Source organism: Crocuta crocuta, unplaced genomic scaffold (genome assembly GCF_008692635.1).
Source record: "Crocuta crocuta isolate KB4526 unplaced genomic scaffold, BGI_CrCroc_1.0 scaffold41, whole genome shotgun sequence".
In the NCBI taxonomy this organism is placed as follows: domain Eukaryota; kingdom Metazoa; phylum Chordata; class Mammalia; order Carnivora; family Hyaenidae; genus Crocuta; species Crocuta crocuta.
The window spans coordinates 8,809,322-8,825,235 of record NW_027529428.1 but is presented as its reverse complement, the minus strand read 5'-3'; the positions used below and the strand labels follow the sequence as shown (position 1 = coordinate 8,825,235).

The 15,914-nt window shown below is 36.5% G+C and overlaps 1 protein-coding gene and 1 pseudogene across 1 annotated transcript in view; one reads left to right on the top strand and one right to left on the bottom strand.

The window, feature by feature from the left end:
* Positions 1-3,115: 3,115 nt before the first annotated feature.
* The window catches only part of ABHD17B (abhydrolase domain containing 17B, depalmitoylase), a 46,316-nt gene continuing 33,517 nt past the window's right edge, over positions 3,116-15,914 (bottom strand). The window contains exons 2-4 of the mRNA XM_077759392.1: positions 11,450-11,919; positions 7,410-7,589; positions 3,116-4,767 (exon numbers count right to left, since the gene is read on the bottom strand). Coding sequence (XP_077615518.1) covers positions 4,548-4,767; positions 7,410-7,589; positions 11,450-11,916 — 867 coding nt within the window. The 5' untranslated portion in view covers positions 11,917-11,919 and the 3' untranslated portion in view covers positions 3,116-4,547. The remainder of the gene's footprint in view (positions 4,768-7,409; positions 7,590-11,449; positions 11,920-15,914) is intronic.
* LOC144227601 (small ribosomal subunit protein uS5 pseudogene) overlaps positions 14,410-15,914 on the top strand; it is a 19,390-nt pseudogene continuing 17,885 nt past the window's right edge.

Here is a 15,914-nt window from a genome sequence, read left to right as displayed (position 1 = left end):
TACCCTTCTTATCTCCTCATTTCAATATACTGCCCTAAGTAGTGATTTTGAGGAGGGAAAAAACCAACAGCCCTCAATCCTAAAATAATATAGGACAACTGCTGATATTTGTATTTCATCGGCAAATACAAACACCATAAATTACTTAAAAACAGCATTTCCCCATATGATTTTAATTTATTTTTTCTAATATAAGGGTTTCATTTAAGGCACACACACTACTAAAACATTCTTCTAGAAGCACTCTAATTGTGTCAAGGCCAATCTAGCACATGGCCTACAAGATAAAGAGGAGTAAAATAATTTCATGTCCATCTGGTTTCTAATGAAAGAACCAGTTTAACCACTTTTAGTTCACTGACATAAAGACTCTATGCTTTGCTTCCTGTTTTTTTTTTTTTTAAACTCCTGTCTAGTGGGTCATTTCCAGGCTTCCTTCCTTAGCATTACTCAACTATTGTGTCAGACACGCCATCTATTAGCGATGTAGTAGACAAATGTCTCCTCTTTCCATTCTGCATATTGTAACTCAAAACGCTATCCCAAGTATCAGATGTATAGTTTTCTGGTTACTGGGCATTTGGTATGTATACTATCATTAAAATGCAACATGCTACCACAGTATTTGAACATAATGCCTGTTTAAAATTAAGGCAAAAAATAAAAAAGCCCACGCATCACCAACTAGTAATAACTGCTTCGATTTTTTTTCAACCTAATTGCTTCTTCTTAATGTTATACTTCGTAGTAAATGTGCTGCTTAAGTAAATACCTGTTTATTCATGTGACCAAAGTTACTATCTTCAACAAATAGCTGTTACTGAGCCTAGTGAAATGAGTTAGTGTTAAATACACAAATCATTAATTTGACAAATGTGAAATGCACAAGATACCAACTTAGTATTCAATGAATAATGCACCGATAAGGAGAAATCTAAGAGTCATCTGAAAGATAAAATCATGATTAATACTAAAGAGGAAATGACATAATTCAAAAGGATCACTGGTATATTAGTGCAGATAAATTTGATGAAGAGAAGATAAGGAGTACAACTGACAATTATATTGTAGATTTTGGCAAAGTTACTTCTGTTCTTTAGGTTTGTTTCTTCATCTGCAAAATGAAGGGTTTATGCTATTTCATATCTAAAGTTTTTAAGATTTGTGAGTTTGTCTGGCTTTCCATAATGCTTGTTCTTGAAAAGTAACGTTTTTGTCACATAGAATGACTAAGTGCACCGAGAACATTCTATTTATAGAACAAAGATGTCAGTTTACAATTTAAAATATTTTCATTTTTTAAGCATTTATAAAGTGAGCAATACCTATATATCTATAGATATCACCAAGAAAAACTACTGTAATATATTCTTAGGCAGGATAAAGAACTGGTAAATTTAAGTAAGTTAGAAGTCTGGAAAAGTGTATAGATTATAAACCAATTTATTAAGGCTCTTGTTTTGCTTTATGTACTTGAAGATATCCTCTGGCAGGAGTTATGTACGCTGCCGACCATTTCCCCAGGATTAGTGTTACCATCCAAGTTGCCCCATGTTGGCATGCACAACAGCCAAATATCAGAGTTGAGTTATCCAAGACTACAAGTTAAAATTTTTTAGGAGTCGTGACAGATGAATGGGGTTGCAATTTTCACTATATCAGAAACATTAAGGGATTACATCAATCAATCAATTCCACCTCTTCATTTCTAGTGAGGAAACTATGGTTCAAAGAGGTGACTTGGTAAGGCCACAGATTTAATTGATGTCAGTTGAGAAGCCAACCCAGCTCTGATTGTCAGCTCTACTACAGAATACTGTCCTCTGGGTGTCACAGGGCGGGCAGTGCTGAGAAGGTGGGAGAAAAAGAAATGGAAGATAAAATCTTTCATTAATGGGGACATTACACAGTCCATCTAGTTCAGTTTCACATGTAAATATGTGACAGATGTCATTCAGCTTCTGCTCTGTTCTATTGGCAAGGTCCTCATTGACCTTTAGGAGGGAATCCCTTTCCATCATGGACAAATAACCCTAAGGTTCATTCTTACACTGAACTCTAACCTGCCATTTTGCAACTTCACCCTAGTTCTACTCAATCAACTGTACAGGTCTCTCAAATATTTGAAAATAGCTATCCTTCATAATTCTTTGTTACATAATTCTTCAGTTGGTCTTAGGGTTTTAGTTTGTGGGACTCTTTCCAATTTGGTAAAACACTCCAGGATTTGCTCTAATTTGTGAATATCCTTCCACTGGATCCTGAAATGAAATTAATATTTACAGATGTGGTTTGACTGGCATTTTGTGTAAGATTATCTCCCCATGATGAATTCTTCACCACCCTAAGATTATAGCCAATTATAATAGGCTCACATGCTATTTCTAGCAAACTAAAAATATCCAGTTACTTTTTTCATCTATAAACTTTTGACAGATGCAATTTCATATTCTATCAATGGCTTTCTATTGTGTCTAGGATGATGATGATCAGGGTCCATGATACCAGGTATGACTGCCTCCAACTAATCTGCCAGCCTCATCTTTATGCCATCCATTCCCCTTGACCTCTGGCCAGTTTTTACATTTCAAATGCACTATCTTTCCTTTAGGCTTCCATATACTGTTCCCTTCAGGCAGCGATGATTTCCCTTGGCCACCAAGTTTAGTCATTTCTTAGCCATCCTTAAAGCTCAGATCAAAGATCATTTCTTGGTCAAATTCTTCTTTGCCCTTTTCCCCATGAGCCCCTCCCAAGAGTATATTTTACCTTTTATAATAAGCTACAAATATCCTTCAGCCATTATCAAATAGTACTACTTGTGCAATAAGGTGTCTGTGTCCTTGGTTACATACACTGTGAAATCTAGGAGAACATGGTTGATGTCTATCTTTATCTGGCATAGGGTTCTACATGACTGAATAAATAATGAATGAATGAATGAATGAATGAATGAATGCTCAGTTGATATGTTCAATATTTTAAATTTAACAGGTAATTAAAACACTTAGCTAAACTCTGGTGTATATGTTGTACAAAAATAGGAATTGTACACGTTCTGTAACAATCTTGAGAAGGAAAAAAAAAAATCTCTCCAAAAAAAGAAATGATAAAATTTAGAAAACTACAGAACTATGTTTTATTAAGATGAATGGTAATTTTTTTCCCCGATTTTATGGCTAGGGATGGGAAACATGGAAGAAGGCAAATAGGCACAGCTGGGTGGTATATTTGTTGTTTTACTGTTAATTTGACACATCTGAACCAAAGCATTCACAATACTTGATATACTTTGAAGAGAATCATATGCTATAGTCTTAGACATAACCACAGAACAAGCAGAACAATTAAAACTACATAAGGCCTTAAAATATATCCACAGTGTGTATTATTTCAATATTCATTCATTTACAAATTAGACTACATACCATTAATTTTATTTTTCTTTTTCTTTCATTGTTTTATTCAGGCAGGATTCATTCAAGGAAAGGCAACTTAGTTTTCGTGTGTGAGTTTTGTTTTTTACTACATTGGTTAATATAAAAGTTATGAATTAAATGTTCTCTTATTTCTTGTATCAGGAGTAAATCCATGAAATTCTCTGATAGTAATCTAAGACAACAGGTCCTATTAAAAATAGCCAAAGTGAAAAATGACCCAATAGCCAGCCTGTTTGTGGTCTTGAGGAACATCTAACGGGCTCTCAGGTTTTCTTATAATGAAGAGTACAGCAATTCTATGAGATTAGTCAAAATTTAAAACAACATTGCATACAAAAATCATTCTTGAAGCTCTAAATGCCTTTTAAAAAACAAAAATGAGAATTTTAAGTAGTTGCCTCACAGTACCAAACCTATAAATCAGAACTAGTTAAAATTTCAGTGCTATCATGACTTCTCATTTACAAGGTAACTAGTCGGTAAATTAACAGTTGGCATAAAAATTAAGACTTACATATTTTTTTTAAAAGGAGAAAATGTATGATAACCAGGGAATACAGAAAATTCGATGTATTTTACAATATAATAAGTGTTTAAACCCTTATCCCTGTACAACAGGGCTTAGGTCATCTCTAGTGAACTTGCACATTTTCATACAGTTTATTCTACTATGAGTACTTGATTTGTTTTAGATATACAGCTTTTTATTGAAAGAATATTATATTTGTATACCTGGATAAGATTTAGTACATTGAGATGTTTTAAAAATATTTATAAATCTGTTTCTGATATGCAAAAGCATTTGGCAATACTTTCACAGCATTTGATTTTATAGAATTAAAATTTCATACAGTACTCATTTTGATGTTTAAAAAAAAATTCACAGAAAAAATATAAATTACACAGCCTGACTGCATGATACTGTTATTTCCAGTTTCTAGTTCTGGTAATTAAAACCTTCATTAAGTCTGTTAACAAATCATTATCTGTACATTTATGAAGGCAACTGACATGATTTGCAAACAAAACCTTCAGGTTTTATGTTATTTACCAAAGAGTGCAGTTCAGCAAGGAAAGAATACCCAGTATGTAAATTTACAGAATATTTTACAAATTTACCAGTTCCTGTGACACAAACTGTTTCAACCTTTCGAGGTACTGTCCATAAAGTTCCACATCATTGTGACCAGCCCCTTCAACCCACAGGGGCTCCACAGGTCTTTGGCAACGCTCGAACAAGGCGAGGCCATGTGAAAAGTCAATGACTTCATCTTCAGTCCCATGAATTATTAATACTGGAGAGGTTATCTTAGAGATTTTGTCAATGCTGCACGAGAAGAGAGGGCAGAAGGAAGTCAACGAATTGCTTATGAAAAGGAACGTAAAACAAATTCTCTTGTGCTATATACTGACAGATCATTCAAATATCAGAACAGTCGCTGAATCAAACCATATGTAACAGATGCTTTTTGGATTTCAAATAAGATTTAAAAGTCACTTTACATACTCCCTTTCTTAAGATTAGCTAAGGAAGCTAACTTCAGGCACTTCTGCTTCGGTGGAATCATTCAATGGTTACTGTCGATCTACAGTACCTTTCTACAATGTGGACCACAGAGAAAACTTAGGTTGGAAGGAGAGGAAACTAAGGACCATTCAAATATGTGCTAACTTTATATCTCTGCACTTGTATTTTCTTCCTCTTAATCTCCTAAAATGACAGCAAAACGTTTTTTTTTGTCCTAGGGTATCAACTCCCCCAAATAGGGAGTAATTCTAGAGCTGGGTAACAAACCAAAAGCATAAGAGAAAACCAATTTTTAGAGGATAGAAGGTAAAGTGAAGAAACAACCCAATTTATACCACGGCATACAGCCAAAGGTTAGGAATTGACCAGGGATGAAGGCAGGTGATGGGAGACTACAGAATTTGTTCAGTTTGTTTAAGAAGTAGGTCCTTCTCCGCTCGTTTCTTTCCCCTTCTTTTTGTAGTCTGATAGCTGCACTCCATCCGAAATTGGAAGGTTTGTGGACTAAGGGATTGCCAGGTGCAGTTTAAAGCATGGGTATTATAAAGAGCAAGTAAACACACACATACTGCTACTATGAAGCTAGTTTCTGTACTGGGTTCCCAGAAGGCTGGCAGCCAGGCCTTCAATCTTCCAGGGAGGACTTTTATTTTATTCAGTTTGAGAGACAGAGCGAATCCCAAGCAGGCTCTGCACTGTTAGCTTGGAGGCTGACTCAGGGCTTGATCTAATGAACTGAGAGATCATGACCTGCGCTGAAATTAAGAATCGGACGCTTAACTGACTTGAGCCCCCGGAGGGGACTTTCAGAAAGAATCTTTGTTGGAGACTACATCCACCTTAAGAGGAAATATGGAGAAAATAGTGGCATGGGGTGGAAACCCGACTAATTGATTTGAACTGATCACTGTATAGTAAAATTCATAGTCAACAAGCCTTAATCATCTGCTTCAGGTCAGCTCTTTAGTTCCTCTTACACAGGAACAGACAACTAAGAATTATCAGATATCAGAGAACATTTTAAATATCAGCAATCAAAGCAATTTTTAAAAGGCAACATAGAGACAAAAACTACATAAAGGGGCCTTACAAACAAATTTTAAACTTAAAAAATTATGATTTTTCGGGCAGTTTGCAGTCAAGTGCTGCTTTCTTTGTTGGTACAGCAGAAATGGAAGAGGGAGGTGGACAGAGAATTTACTTGGCAACAGCATTACCCCCAAACACTCGCTATCATTCCTACTGTTCAGTTAGACAGAAGCAATGTAATGCACACCTTCCAATATACTATAATCTAAAACAAAAACAAACCCTAAACTAATGTAAAAACAGAAACCCTCCCACAGCCTGCTTTGGTGATAAGATCACATGCCCCCCACATTAGCTTCCCTACAAAAATGATCCCTTACTAAGAACGAAAAAATTTGCTTTTGAAATGACCTTCGCTGTTTTTATGAAGAAGCAAGTGACGATTCTGGCCTTGGGTCCATCTATCATTCACAAAAAAATTCTTTATATAGCTGCCAATGGAGAAGAGAAGTGAGACTGAAATTTGCCAGTTTCTCACTTCTTGCCTTCTCCCTTTGAGAAAAATGGGCCATTTCTCCCTCCCCCCCTCCCAATTATGAAGAACTGGAGAAATTTCCATCTGTCTTGTCTTGAGAAACAGAAGTAGTTCTTCTTTCAAATTTGTATAATACTGTGTGTTTACAGACTCTGCAGTGGCAATATCTTTTTCCCCCATGTTTTCAATTTTATTTTTGAGAGCGAGCGAGCAAGAGAACGAGGGAGAGAACGAGTGAATGAGCTGGGGAGGGGCAGAGAGAGAGGGAGATAGAGGATCCGTAACAGGATCTGTGCTGTCAACACGGAGCCTGATGTGGGGCTTGAGCTCGTGGTGAGATCATGACCTGAGCCAAATGGACGCTTAACTGACTGAGCCACCCAGGTGCCTCTACGGTGGCAATACTTTAAATTAGACACCATTCACTAATTTTTAGGCACACATGTCTCATTTCCCCTCTACACTTCCACTCCTCCAATACTATGTCTCACTGAATTGTATCATCATCCATTAGCAGCTCATGTCAGAACCCTGGGAATTACACTCAGGTTCTCTTATTTAGCATCCTATATTCACGGACACTCAGTTCTGTCAACTGCATTTCTCAAATTCTTTCCCTTATCTTTAATACTAGTGCCACCCTCTGGGGTACAAGGCCTTCAGCACTTTTCACCAGGATTACTGCTGCTCAAACATTACACCCTGCTGACCGGTCTCCTGCCACCATCCTCTTCAAAAATTAATTTTTCACAATTTCTATAATATAGGTAAAGTAAAAGCTCATGGCTGAATGAATTATATTATGGATTCCTTAAATGATGAAAAAAATTGCCACAAAATTTCTTTGAATTAAACAATTCTGAATATTGATACTTACTTTGGGAATGCATCAAAACAGTAGGTCTTCTTAGTATCAGGAAAAGCGACTCGCATTCCCGAGGTCAAAGGAGAATGAAGAATAACAGCAGCACTCTCATAGCGAGCAGCAAGATCCACAGATGGTACTGTCCCTATACTTTGGCCATATATAATCACATTTTCAGGGCGAATGCCATATCTACAAAGTTCAGGAGTTTAAAAAAAAAAAGTGGAGAGTTGGACTGGTATGAAATATTCAATCATTTTCTAGGGACTTAATGTTACAACAGAATGACTTAGAATGAGACCATGTCAACAAGTTTATATTTAAAATATACATTTCTTAGCCATCATGATTATATTTAATGCTATAAAAATATCTGTATTCTTAGCTTATTCTTCATCTGTTACACCTTTTGGAAAAATAATTGCTGAGGTCTTTTAAAATTTTAAACTTAAAGGAATTCATGAAATCATTTACGCAATTCAACATGGTATATTTTTTTACTAACTTCTGAACATATCACTAATATTTTAATGAGCTGAACTTAATAGATATTTACCATCTATCTTCCATTCAATGTAACAAAAGTTCTTTGTCTAGATATTAAAAGTGGCTCATTTTATTTTCTAAAGTCGGTCATAGTGATGAAACCTGTGACATACAGCTACTCTATGGAATGAATTAAAAATATGTATCATTTTAGCCAAAAGCAAATTACTGTTTTTCCTGAAATTTTCCTTTACTTGCTCATAGAAATGGACTAATGACTGGAAAGATAGGCAGATGAATGAGAATTCCAAACACCTTATGATTCAGTTAATTACGAATAGACTTCATGATAAAACCTCAAGAGAACTGCCTTCCCTCTACCCTTTAAAAATGCTGCAGATTTAAATATATCAACTCACTAATTCAGTATCAGGTATATACTATGCTCCAGGCACTATTTACTGCCCATTGTGTAACTGTCCCAATTGTAAAGTATTCCAAGTAGAAATGAGGTGCTACAGGAGCTAATAAATAATTGAGGTTTAGAGTGAGATCAAATATGCCCTTCCACTCAAAAATCAGAAAGAAATAACTTCTGAATGCTAAGGGCCATTTGCACAACTGCCTCTGGTCTTTTGAAAAGGTTATGGGGCTTTCCACGTATCTGAACATGGATAAAATAGCAAGACAAACCCTGTGTGCTTCCTCTGGTCCTTTCCAGGGGCACAAGACTCTGAACCTTCGAGGTAATGACAGACTTCTCCATAATTTCTTCCAACCAGTCCTATATAAGCATTTGGATAGGTCCCAGAGGTTGGGTTCCATCTACTCCAGACATTTTCTAAATGTAAGTAATCTCAGAAAAACCTTTTCTTCACAAAGATCTGGCTGTACATATTTCATAGGAGTAAAGAAATGTTATGAAAATGCTGCCATTAGCTCAATCGCAGCACTGTTGGTGGTGACTATAAGATTTTAGGCTAATGCTAGCAATGGCATGGCTCCAGAGTAGAAGCAGCTGCCAGTTTAGCAGAGAACTCAAAGCAATAACAGAATTTCAGAACAGTACAAGTTAGAAAGGACTTTAGAGACCATTTAATCTAGTTCAGCTGCTTCCTGAGCAGATGTTCAAAGTCAGAGTAAGTTACAGACAGATCTATAATTAGAACCCAGGTACCCTGACTCCCAGTCCAGTGCCTTTTCCATTATAGCACACAGATAATGAACTCAAAGACTGTTGGACTATTTAGAAATGTGTACCTATTCTGCCCTTGTTCCTCATTCAAGTATGTGCAATCATTAAGTATGTTTAAAAAAGTTTTTAAACATTTATTCATTTTTGAGAGATGAAGCATGAGCAGGGAAGGGGCAGAAAGAGACAAAGATCCAGAGTCTGAAGCAGGCTCCAGGCTCAGCTATAAGCACAGAGCCCAACATGGGGCTTGAACCTACGAACTGTGAAGATTGTGACCTGAACTGAATTCGGATGCTCCAACAACTGAGTCACACAGGCGCCCTGATCATTAAGGATGTTTAAAAAGATGAATTAATCGAGACTAGAAATCATTTTATAAAGTTTCCTTCAAATTGATTTCAGACAAGATGAAAAATAAGGAAAAGTTAACCATTTACAAGAGTGGATTTATTTTTTGTATCAACATACAAATTGGATTCAACATACTATTGGATTCTAGTATGTTTTGGTTGAATAAACTTTTCATGTTATTGAGAAGCACTAATAATGAAGGCTATCTGCCTTAACTTAGTTAGCATCCTTAAAAATTGTACTAATCCACTGAAATTGTGCTTTAAAAGAGTGAGTTATAGCTCAATAAATCTGTCATTAAAAATATCTATTATCATACTTTCCTGGCAGGTATTATACTCCATTCAGTTGGCTGGATCTAGAAAGTGAGCACTCATTTATTTTGGTTTGTAGGACTGAGAGGATTTTGATTTTGGTCATTTAAGGCACTTTTTAAGTTTATAAATTTTTATCATTCCCTGCCCCCTCCACAACTCTTCACCTATTTCTTATACTACGTTATCTATTTTTTTTTTAAATTATCAGGTATGTTTTCATATCATTTAAAATGATTTCAGAATCCCCTTTATATGGAACTATGCTATGAGACTATAGTCTTATTATATCTTAGAGGAGTAAATGTTGTTGCTGTTTGTTTTTTTTTTAAACATATTTATTTTGTGTGTGAGACAGAGCAAGTGAGTGACCTGGAGGGGCAGAGAAAGAGGGAGAGAGAGAATCCCATGCAGGCTCCATGCCATCAGCAAAGAGCCTGATGTGGGGCTTGAACTCAAAAGCCATGAGATCATGACCTGAGTCGAAACCAAGAATTGGATGCTTAACCCACTGAGACCCCAAGGTGTCCCGAGGAGTAAATGTTTCTAAAGGTATTTTCTAAAAAATGTTATGCCTACTAACAAAATTGAGGTTCTCCCTAACTGAAACCATTAATATTTAAACATTAAATTAGAAACTGTAAATTTTATTTAAGTCCTTTTGCTTTAGTCTAAAATACTTTGGGAGCCAGGTAGCTTATCAGTGGATAATATGAGGAATAACTTGAGCTAAAGTATCTTTATTTATTTTACACAAACCATTTGATGGAACAAAAAAACCCCTGAAGTCTACGAAACTGCAATATATTTCATTAAAAATTTCTAAGTATCTTGGAGACTAGGGAAGACTAAATCAATTTCTAGTTCCCCAAAATGTATTGTTATAACCAAAGAATAATTGACACGGTAAGAGAATTTGCTTAAATGCTTTATCATAACATTACCTTTTTTTTTTTTTGCTTAAGATCATCTCTCCTAATTTTATTAGTCCAGAATGCAAGGTAAAAAAATCTCACTTTTACAGAATGAATACTTTAAAAATAGTTCCAATAAGGTATCTTTAAGTCACATTGTCTAAGAGATTACTATAGAAAATAATGCAAACTCATGACTCAGGTTTACAATTAATGAAAAAAACCCAGTCTCTTATACTTTTAATAACAGATCATGTAAATGATTAGCTAAGCCACTGCTTATTCAAATAAACTTTTCTTTATTTTAGAAAGAAAGAGCGCAAGCAGGGGAAAGGGGCAGAGGGAGAGAGAGGCTCTTAAGCAGGCTCCACATTCGGTGCATAGCCTGATGTGGGGCTTGATCCCACAACCCTGGGATTACTACATGAGTTGAAATCCAAAGTCAGACCCTCAACTGACTGAGTAACCCAGGTGCCCCTGAATAAAGATTGTTATATCCCAGTCTAATATGTTTATAACCAAAACTTGTCATTGGCTTAAATTTTAAAGAAAATCACCCACATGCACTCAGAGATACAAATGAGATCTGTATTAAAAACTTTATACTGTTTTTAAAATTTTTAAATTACATTCTAAGAGCTTAACTCTTCACAGGTATATTTTGGTAAATATAATCTCTATTTACAACTTCAAAACTTGTTATAAAAACTACTTTTATTCTTTTTTTTATATAAAACAATTTTAGTTAAGCGTCATAATAAATGTGGAAAGTAATTCCCAACCACCATTTACCTTGTCCTAAGAGCAAGCCAAGCAGCTTCTATATCTGCATAGAGGTTCTTCTCTGTTGGTTTCCCAGAACTTGCGCCATATCCAGAATAATCATATGAGAATATATTACAGTTAATCCGTGATCCCAGTCCTATGTAAAAGCTGCTCATCTGACCAAGATCAACAGCATTTCCATGTGAGAAGAGTAAAGTGTACTTGGCATTGGGTGAACAACGCACAAACATGCAGGCAATTCTGTTGCCTTTACTGGTTCTAGTCATGAAACACTCAATAGCATCTTTTTCTCTAGAAGAGTACTGCCAGTCTGCTCGTTCTGATAGGTGTAAAGTCCAGCGGCTTCCACTTTCATCACACATCAGTGTATAAGTTGGGTCAGGTGGCAAAAATGCTAATTTTGAAGCAATTTTCCCAGGGCAAGGTGGACAGCAGAAGAGGCAACATAACTCACTGAATGAAAGATTATTCATCTTCTGAAAAAGAAAAGGAGATAGTAAATGTTTTAATTACTAAGTATGGATTCTGCATTTTCATACAATAGAAGGTTAAAACAAAAACACCAGTAAATTCTACTGGTGTTCAGTGTCTACTACTATTGTATCAAGTATCCTTTGCCCAAACACACTTTTTTGGCATCTTTCTAGAAATAATTTAAATCCTACGGTGAGGCAAATATTCCTGACCAGGAGACACTCAAATATTATAGGATGTTTCAAATAGTAGTTATTATATAATATTTAACCAAAGCATGAAAAGTAGTATGAAGAGCAGAGGAAATATTTGTTACCTCTCCACAGGTGACAACATAGGAGGGTAGGAAATATCATTAGAGTAGTGTGCAATTTCTGGGTTAACTTAGTGAAAATTCTCAGAAAAGCCAGATATTTTTTCATATGAAATTGCCAATATTTTTATTACTAAAATTTTAATTTTATATAATCAAATCTAATTACTATATACANTCCCTCCCTCTCCCCCACTATTTCCCCCCTTCTTCTCCCCCATGGTGCTCTGTTAAATTTCTCCTGATCCACTCATATGTGAAAACATATGCTGTCTTTCTCTGCCTGACTTATTTCACTCAGCATAACACCCTCAAGGTCCATCCATGTTGCTACAACATGGCCAGATTTCATTCTTTCTCATTGCCATGTAGTGTTTCATCGTATAGATAAACCACATCTTCTTGATCCATTCATCCGTTGATGGACACTTAGGCTCTTTCCATGTTTTGGCTATTGTTGAGAGTGCTGCTATGAACATTGGGGTCCATGTGCCCCTATGCATCAGCACTCCTGGATCCCTTTGGTAAAGTCCTAGCAGCGTTATTGCTGGGTCACAGGGGAGTTCTATTGTTAATTTTTTGAGGAACCTCCACACTGTTTTCCAGAGGGGCTGCACCAGTTTACATTCCCACCAACAGTGTAGGAGGGTGCCCATTTCTCCACATCCTTGCCAGCATCTATAGTCTCCTGATTTGTTCATTTTGGCCAGTCTGACTGGAGAAGCCAGATATTTAACACAATACAGTAAAAATATAACGATATCATAGATATTATTCCTTTTAAGTGCTTACTATTTGTCAGGCATGGTACTAGGTATTCTATGTTTTTTAATCCTCAAAACAACTCTGTATGTTGATCTAAGAAACTTGCACAAAGTAAGGCAGTGGCGGGGCAGGATGTGACACCAGGCTCAACCACTGTCCTTCACCACTGGGCTACACTGCCTCAGGGGCTCAGAAAACTATTTGTCTCAGAAGTCTATGATTTTAGTCATGGTGCCAGTGGTGCAAATCATCTATAAAACTTTGGAATATGTCTATATGCAATTACTGCCCAAATTAAAAAGGCTATGATATAAAATCCATTATGGAAAAAAGGTAAATAAAATCTGCTAAAATTTCCTATATGGTTAGACTGGAAGGAGTATAAGATTTAAGTCAGAGAGAGTTGAGGTGGAACCCCAACTCTATCACTTACTCGCCTGGGCAAATTATTTACCTTTCAACCTTCATGGTTTTCATAAGTGGATGAAGCCTATGCCTTCACTGAACAGAGTGACTGTGAAGAACAAATACAATGCTATAGTTATTTACTACAGCAAAGGCCATATAGGTGGCACACTTAAGGATGCTCCACTTTCTCCTGTCTTTTTCATTAATATTTTTAAAGTATCTAGTTGATATTAATTAAGTCAGGAACAAAAGTAGAATAATCAATACTTGCTTCCCCTACCAGGATTTCTATCTTGTCCTTTCTCAAATTCCTATCTCTTTTTTAGCAGCAGGTGACCATTGCTTAGTTCCAGGAAGAAGGCATTCAAAACAAACACCTTCCAGAGATTTGGTGACACTTAATTTTCTATTAAAAAAATCTAATATAAGGACAGAAAAAAATGTCCACCATGGTGTTATACCAAACGTAATTATATATAAGAAATCACTTCAAGCGACTGACTAAAGTAGTGAAACTATTTGGAAAGAAAGAAATGCCCTTTACATTCTATACTGAATCAAAATCTAGTTCATATGCTCAATATAAATATTATTTCCCAAAATCTAATCCATATGCTCAATATACATGTATTAATTTCCCAGTGTAAATAGGTAGAGAGAAACAGAAACAGCACAGAGAGAAAGACAAGGATAGGAGAGGAAAAAAAGGCTCTAAAAGAGGAATGAGAGAAGGGCAGAAGAGTGGCTGCTGGATATCAGCAAACGTCTCTACTTGCTTTCCTTTATTTCCTTTTCATCCTTCAAAACAAATAAAGCCTGAAGGAAAGAGAGTCTGATAGAACAGAAAGACAATGAGGTATCATCTTTAGTGGTAACTCTAATTGGCTCCCTGAAATATTGTTCTGAGAAGATTTTGAGGGCATGCCCAGGGCTTGGTAAGCAAACAACGTGTAATAAATTAGTGATGTCTACTATAGAATTTGGCTAGGAATTTATTATCCCGGTCATGAGGATACAGGACCTGGTGAAGGATGGCAGGAAAGAAAGCTCAAAGGGTCAGTTGAAGAGGAGATGACCTGGAGGGTGGGGAGGAGGGGAAAGATGACATAGGGGGCACCTTGGAGGCTTAGTTGGTTAAGTGTCTGACTCTTGATTTCGGCTCAGGTCATGATCAGTTTGTGTTGGGCTCTGTGCTGGCAGAGCAGAGTCTGCTTGGGATTCTCTCTCTCCGCCCCTCAATGCTTGTGCTCTCTCTCTCAAAAAAAAAAAAAAAAAGTAATTATGAAATAAATCTGGCTGACTGAACATATATAATACCGCAGAGTTGCTTCTGGGGATGAACACTAAAGAAGCAGAAGGAGAAAAGGTGCAGTGCCAGGGTCTAGTCTAATGAAAGGACAACCTGACCTTCTTAAAGGTGGTGGCAGAAACTATTCCCACCTCCACTGCCCTAAACCAGGTAACTGGTATCCACCAAATAACTTGCAGATGATCACTTTCCTAATAACAGGCCTGGTATAGGAGTGCAACACAGACTTGCTTACCAAAAAAAAAGTGTAACTAAAACAAATAACCTTAGTATAATCAAGACTAAACAAGTTACTGAGGAAAAACATTTTATTCTTTTTTTTTTAATGTTTTATTTATTTCTGAGAGAGAGAGAGAAGCAGTGTGAGCAGGGGAGGGTCAGAGAGAGAGGGAGATACAGAATCTGAAGCAGGCTCCAGGCTCTGAGCTAGCTGTCAGCACAGAGTCTGACACGGGGCTCAAACCCATAAACCGTGAGATCATGACCTGAGCCAAAGTTGGACGCTTAACTGAACCACCCAGGCGCCCCAAAAACATTTTATTCTTAAGAGAAATTTTAAAAATCATTGAAATATCCTGCTAAATTTAGATAATTTTAAGTCCAATTTGTTTTATATAAAAATAATTTGAATAAAAGTGTATCATTTGCCAGTTATTTCTTGGCAACAAAATCTTGAGGATATAAGGCCAGTGAATAATAATAACATCTGAGAGTACACAACAGCCATAAAAGACAGACAACAAATGAAATAATTTAGAGACGAACTTTTAGACCAGACAAAACAAGGATTTAAAAGTAGGGGCACGTGACTGGCTCAGCTGGTGGAGCATGCAACTCTTAATCTCATGGTTGGGTATTCAAGCCCCACATTGGGTATAGACACTACTTAAAAATATTTTAAAATTTAATATAAAATAAGTTATAATAAACCTGTTAAAGAAAAGAGAATACCTGGGGCACCTTGGCAGCTCAGTGGGTTAAGTGTTGTTTCTTGCTTTCAGCTCAGGTCATGATCTCATAGCCCTGAGACTGAGCCCGGCGTTGGGCTCCAAGCTGGGTGTGTAGCCTGCTTAAGATTATCTCTCTCCCTCTCCTTCTGCCCCTTCTCCTGGCATATGTATGCACAAGCTTGCTCTCTTACTGTCCCTAACCCCACTCAGGGGTGGGGGGGTGGGGGGGAAAGAGTAATTAAAGATGAATAG